General features: G+C 45.3%; 1 protein-coding gene across 2 annotated transcripts in view; it reads right to left on the bottom strand.

Moving 5' to 3' along the window:
• LOC109920828 (rab-like protein 6) overlaps nucleotides 1-302 on the bottom strand; it is a 124,666-nt gene extending 124,364 nt beyond the window's left edge. The window contains exon 1 of one of the 2 annotated variants that reach the window (XM_048613577.1): nucleotides 18-302. In XM_048613577.1, coding sequence (XP_048469534.1) covers nucleotides 18-147 — 130 coding nt within the window. In that variant the 5' untranslated portion in view covers nucleotides 148-302. The remainder of the gene's footprint in view (nucleotides 1-17) is intronic. The other variant, XM_048613575.1, reaches the window with a different exon arrangement.
• Nucleotides 303-6,000: the final 5,698 nt, after the last annotated feature.

The raw sequence follows: 6,000 nt of genomic DNA, 5'->3' as shown, positions 1-6,000 counted from the left end.
CCCCCGGCCCCACTCACTGTTGTACTGCACTCCTTTGGCGAACCTCCGCTGCAGGCTCTGGTTCATGCTCTGTAACCCGGCGGGGATGATCCTGTCCCTGCTCGGGGCCTGTTCGGTACCCACCAGCTTCTTCAGTGCTGAGAACATGTCTATGCGGGGAGCGGCCCGTACTCAGGCCCCAGGAACAGGGGGAGCTGACAGACAGAAAATAGCCGCCACAACACCACACGGTCCGGCTCCAGGCCGGCACACTGCGGCTGCGTGGAAACACCGCCCACACTGCGACTGCGCTCGTACAGAGACCATGTGATCGCTTGGCAAGGGAAGGCTGTTCAGCCCATCGAACCTCATCCGCCATTATCTACCATCATGGCTGGCCCTGCTCAACTCCACCTTTCTACCCGCACTTCATATCTCTCGATTCCCCGAGAGCCCCAAAATGCTGCCTGACCCAGACTTCAATGTTGGAGCATTCACAGTCCACTGGGATAGTCATAGTTGACGAGTTATACAGCGTGGAAATAGGCCTTTCAGTCCAACTCGTCCATGCTGACTGGATATCTTAAATTAACGTGGTCCCATTTGCCAGCATTTGGCCCATAGCCCCTAAACCCTTCCTGTTCATGTACCCATCCAGATGCCTTTTAAATGTTGTAATTATACACACACCACCCTCTGAGTGAAAAAGTTGGCCCAGGTACATTTTAAATCTTTCCCCTCTCACCTTAAATGTATGTCCTCTAGTTTTGAACGCCCCTACCCTGAGAAAAAGACTTTGTGCATTCACCCTATCCATGCCCTTCATCATTTTATAAACCTCTATACTTCACACCTCAGCCTCCGATTCTCCAGGGAAAGTAGCCCCAGCCTATTCTGCCTCTCCCTTTAGCTCAAATCCTCCAACCCTGGCACCATCCTTGTAAATCTTTTCTACACACTTTGAAGTTTAACAACATCTTTCCAATAGCAGGGAGACCAGAACTGAACACGGTATTCTAAAAGTGGCCTAACCAATGTCCAGTACAGCCGAAACATGACATTCCCAACTCCTATACAATACATGGACCAATAAAGGCAATTGTACCAAACGCTTTCTTCACCACCCTGTCTACCTATGGCTCCAACTTCAAGGAACTAAGAACCTGATAGAGAATTTAAAAGATTCAGAACGCTTTCAGAGATGTAATTTCACGTCAGCTCAGTCTGAAATGATTGGGCCCTAATCCTGGGACTGTGCCCCACCCTGTTCTAGCTTCTCCAGCCTGGTAGGGAACCCTTCAGAGTCCTGTGTGTCTCAATGAGATCACCTCTTATTTCTCTAAATACCAATTCACTCAGCCTCTCATCAGAGGACAAACGTCTCAGGCCAGGAGCCAATCTTTGAACCTTTGCCATATTCAAACACAAGTACAGTCTTTCTTAAATACGAGAACCAAACTGCACACAGTATTCCTAATGAGAATGGGAACAATGTAGAAATCAGTTCCACTGTGAATAATTGAAGTAAATAGTCTGCATTTAAGGGGAAGCTAGATAAACATTTGATGGAGATGTGATAACATGGTTACAACAAATTTGATGAGACAAGATGGGAGGAATGCCAAGTACAGCATTCACCCCAGTGTTGACTGGTTGGACTGAATGGTCTGTTTCTGTACCACATATTCTGTGTAATCCTACTTGTAGAACAGAAAGTTAACATGCAAGTGCTGTAAGTGATTAGGATAGTAAGTGGCTTGTTGGCCTTTGTTGTAAGTGCATTGGAATACAGGAATAAAGTTACTGTTAAGGTTAGGTTCCCAAAAGTCGTTGGGAGAAGGAAATCTCTCATTCTTTCCTAGTCTGGCCTACCTGTCACTCCAGAGCAATGTGGTTGACTCTTAATTGCAGTTCAGGATAGGCAATAAGTGCTGGTCTAGCTAGTGACACACACAACCATGAACACATTTTTAAAATGTGGACTCACCAAAAAAAAGGCCTAGAAGGTTGTGGCAAGCTGCCTTCTTGAACTGGTATAGTTCGTGTGCTGTAGGTTGACCCACTGTGCTGCTGGGGAGGAAATTCCAGGATTTTGACCCAGTGACAGTGAACAAATGATGATATATTTCCAAGTCAGGATGGTGAATACTTGGAGGGGAACTTGCAGGTGGTAATGTTCTCATATATCTGCTGCCTTTATCCTTCCAGGTGGTACAATTCATTAGTTTGGAAGGTGCTACATAAGGAGCCTGAGTGAGTTACTGCAGTGTCTTCTACATGGCATGCACTTTTATTACGGAGTGTCAGTAGTGCAGGGAGTGAATGCTGTGGACAGGCCAGTCAAATGTGCTGCTTTGTCTTGGATGGTATCAAGCTTCTTAGGCATTGTTGGAGTTGTACCCGTCCAGGCAAGTGGGGAACATTTCATCACACTCCTGACTTGTGCCTTGTGGACATGCATGTGAATTGAGTTACACATCACTAAGTCCCAGCTCCTGACGTATTCTTGTTGCCACAGCATCTATATCTAGGTGCAGTTCAGATTCTGGTCAATGGTAAAATCTACGATGTGGATTGGTGGATTGTAGGTGGATTCAATGATGGCGACGTCATTGAACATGAAGGTGCAATTGTTGGATTCTTTCTTGTTGGAGATGGTCATCGACTGACACTTGTGTTGCATAACTGTTACTTGCCATTTGTCAGCTCAGGCCTTGATACTGTTGGGACTTTCTGCATTTCAACAAGGACTACTTCATTATCTGAAGAGCTGCAAATGGTGCTGAACATGATGTGATCACTGGTGAACATCCCCACCAATGGAGGGAAGGTCATTGTTGAAAGAGCTGAAGATGGTTGGTCCAAGAACATTACCCTGAGGTACTCCTGCTGAGAAGACTGACCTTCACAACCACAACCATCTTTCTACGTAGCAGGTATGACTCCAACCAGAAGTGAGACTCCCACATCTTCTTCTGCCGCCCCCCCCCACCCCCAACCCACCCAATTCAATTGCTATGGCTTCTTAATGCCCCATTTGGTCAAATGCAGCCTTGATATCAACGGCTGTCACTCTCACCTCTCCTCTGGAATTCAGCTCTTTTGTCCATGCCTGACCCAAGGCTGTAATGATGTCAGGAACTGAATGACACTGGCAGAACCTAAACTAAGCAGGACGTGGACAGGGTGGATAGCAGCTATTCCCCTCAGTTGAAGATTCAAGAACAAAAGGACACACTTTTAAAGTGAAAGGCAGCAGGTTTAGAGGGGATTTGAGGAAAATGTTTTCACCCAAAAGATGGTGGTGGTCTGAAAGACTTTGCCTGGGGGGGTAGTGGAGGCAGTAAAGACTTGATAGGCTAAAGGCCCATTTCTGCACGGTATGGTTGCATGATTCTACAGTTTATTGCTGAGCATTATCAAGGACTCCTGCCATCACTTTCCTGATGATCAAGAGTATATTATTTGGGCAGTAATTGGACAGGTTCACATTGTCCTGCTTTTGGATGGGACATTCCTGGGCAATTTTTCACATTGTAGGGTAGATGCCAGTGTTGTAGCTAAAGGGGTCTTTTTCAGGATGGCAGCTGGTGACTAGTGGAGTTCCACAGGGATCAGTGTTCGGACCACTATTATTCATGTTGTACATGAACGATCTGGATGAATAGCTGAGGATATTGTTGCTAAGTTTGCAGATGATACAAACATAGGTGAAGGGACAGGTAGTATTGAGGAAGCAGAAAGATTTAGGAGGCTGGGACAGTGGGCAAAGAAGTGACAGATGGAATACAATGTGGGACGTTGGAGGTTGTGCACTTTGGTAGGATGAATAGAGATGTAGACTATTTCCTAAATGGGCAAAGGCTTTGGAAATCTGAAGCATAAAGGGACTTAGGAGTCCTAGTTCAGGATTCTCTCAAAGTTAACATTCAGGTTCAGTTGGCAGTTAGAAAGGCAAATGCAATGTTAGATCAGAGATGTACTGCTGAGGCTGTAGAAGGGTCTGGTCAGACCGAATTTGGAATATTGTGAGCAGTTTTAAGAAATATCTAAGGAAGAATGTACTGGCATGGGAGGGGTCCAGAGAAAGTTTATGAGAATTATCCTGGGTATGAAGGGTTGTCATATGAGGAGCAGTTGAGGACTCTGGGACTCTTGATGGAGTTTAAAAAGATGAGAGGAAATCTTATTTGAAACTTACAGAATATTGAGAAGCGTGGATAGAGTCTTCACTGGTGTTTCCACTGGTAGGAGAGACTAGGACTTGGAGAGAAGGGACGACCATTTAGAACAAGAGGGCATATGTTTAAAGTGAGAGGGGAAAGATTTAAAATGGACTTAACAGGAACTTTTTCACACCAAGAGTGCTGCATATATGGAATGAGTTGCCAGAGGAAATGGTAGAAGTGAGTTAAAGACATTTGAATAGATACTTGGATAAGAAAGGTTTAGAGGGATATGGGCCAAACAGGCCAAACAGTTTAGTTTAGGAAATCTTATTGGCATCAACAAGTTGGGCTGAACATAGAACATAGAACATAGAACATTACAGCGCAGTACAGGCCCTTCGGCCCTTGATGTTGCGCCGACCTGTGAAACCAATCTGAAGCCCATCTAACCTAAACTATTCCATTATCATCCATATGTTTATCCAATGACCATTTAAATGCCCTTAAAGTTGGCGAGTCTACTATTTTTGCAGGCAGGGCATTCCACACCCTTACTACTCTCTGAGTAAAGAACCTACCTCTGACATCTGTCCTATATCTATCACCCCTCAATTTAAAGCTATGTCCCCTCGTGCTAGCCATCACCATCCGAGGAAAAAGGCTCCTACTGTCCACCCTATCTAATCCTCTGATCATCTTGTATGTCTCTATCAAGTCACCTCTTAACCTTCTTCTCTGTAACGAAAACAGCCTCAAGACCCTCAGCCTTTCCTCATAAGACCTTCCCTCCGCCTTTCCTCATAAGACCTTCTCTCCATACCAGGCAACATCCTGGTAAATCTCTCTGCACCCTTTCCAATGCTTCCACATCCTTCCTATAATGTGGCAACCAGAACTGTATGCAATACTCCAAGTGCGGCCACACCAGAGTTTTGTACAGCTGCAACATGACTTCATGGCTCCAAAACTCAATCCCTCTACCAATAAAACCTAACATACCGTACGCCTTCTTAACAACGCTATCAACCTGGGTGGCAACTTTCAGGGATCTATGCACATGGACACCGAGATCTCTCTGCTCATCCACACTACCAAGAATCTTACCATTAGCCCAGTACTCTGTATTCCTGTTATTCCTTCCAAAGTGAATCACCTCACACTTTTCCGCGTTAAACTCCATTTGCCACCTCTCAGCCCAGCTCTGCAGCTTATCTATGTCCCTGTGTAACCTGCAACATCCTTCCGCACTCTCCACAACTCCACCGACTTTGGTGTCATCCGCAAATTTACTAACCCATCCTTCTACGCCCTCATCCAGGTCATTTATAAAAATGACAAACAGCAGTGGCCCCAAAACAGATCCTTGAGGTACACGACTAGTAACTGAACTCCAGGATGAACATTTCCCATCAACCACCACCCTCTGTCTTCTTACAGCTAGCCAATTTCTGATCCAAACCGCTAAATCACCCTCAATCCCATGCCTCTGTATTTTCTGCAATAGCCTACCATGGGGAACCTTATCAAACGCTTTACTGAAATCCATATACACCACATCAACCACTTTACCCTCATCCACCTGTTTGGTCACCTTCTCAAAGAACTGAAGGGCCTGTTTCCATGCTGTATGACTCTATATGTTATTTCTTTTAAAAACAAACCATGTCGGTCCATTGTCTCTCCTTGTACAACATCCCTATTCAGAGGAAGGGTCACTGGACCTAAAACGTTTACTCTGATTTCTCTTGATAGATGCTGCCAGACCTGCTGAGCTTTTCCGGCGATATCTGTTTTTGTTTCTGTTTTCCAGCATCTGCGGTTTTTACATCCTTATTCTTTCCCTGGTGTCTGT

This window comes from Rhincodon typus, chromosome 28, assembly GCF_021869965.1.
Source record: "Rhincodon typus isolate 14 chromosome 28, sRhiTyp1.1, whole genome shotgun sequence".
Taxonomy (NCBI): domain Eukaryota; kingdom Metazoa; phylum Chordata; class Chondrichthyes; order Orectolobiformes; family Rhincodontidae; genus Rhincodon; species Rhincodon typus.
This window is presented reverse-complemented; position numbering and strand designations above follow the sequence as displayed.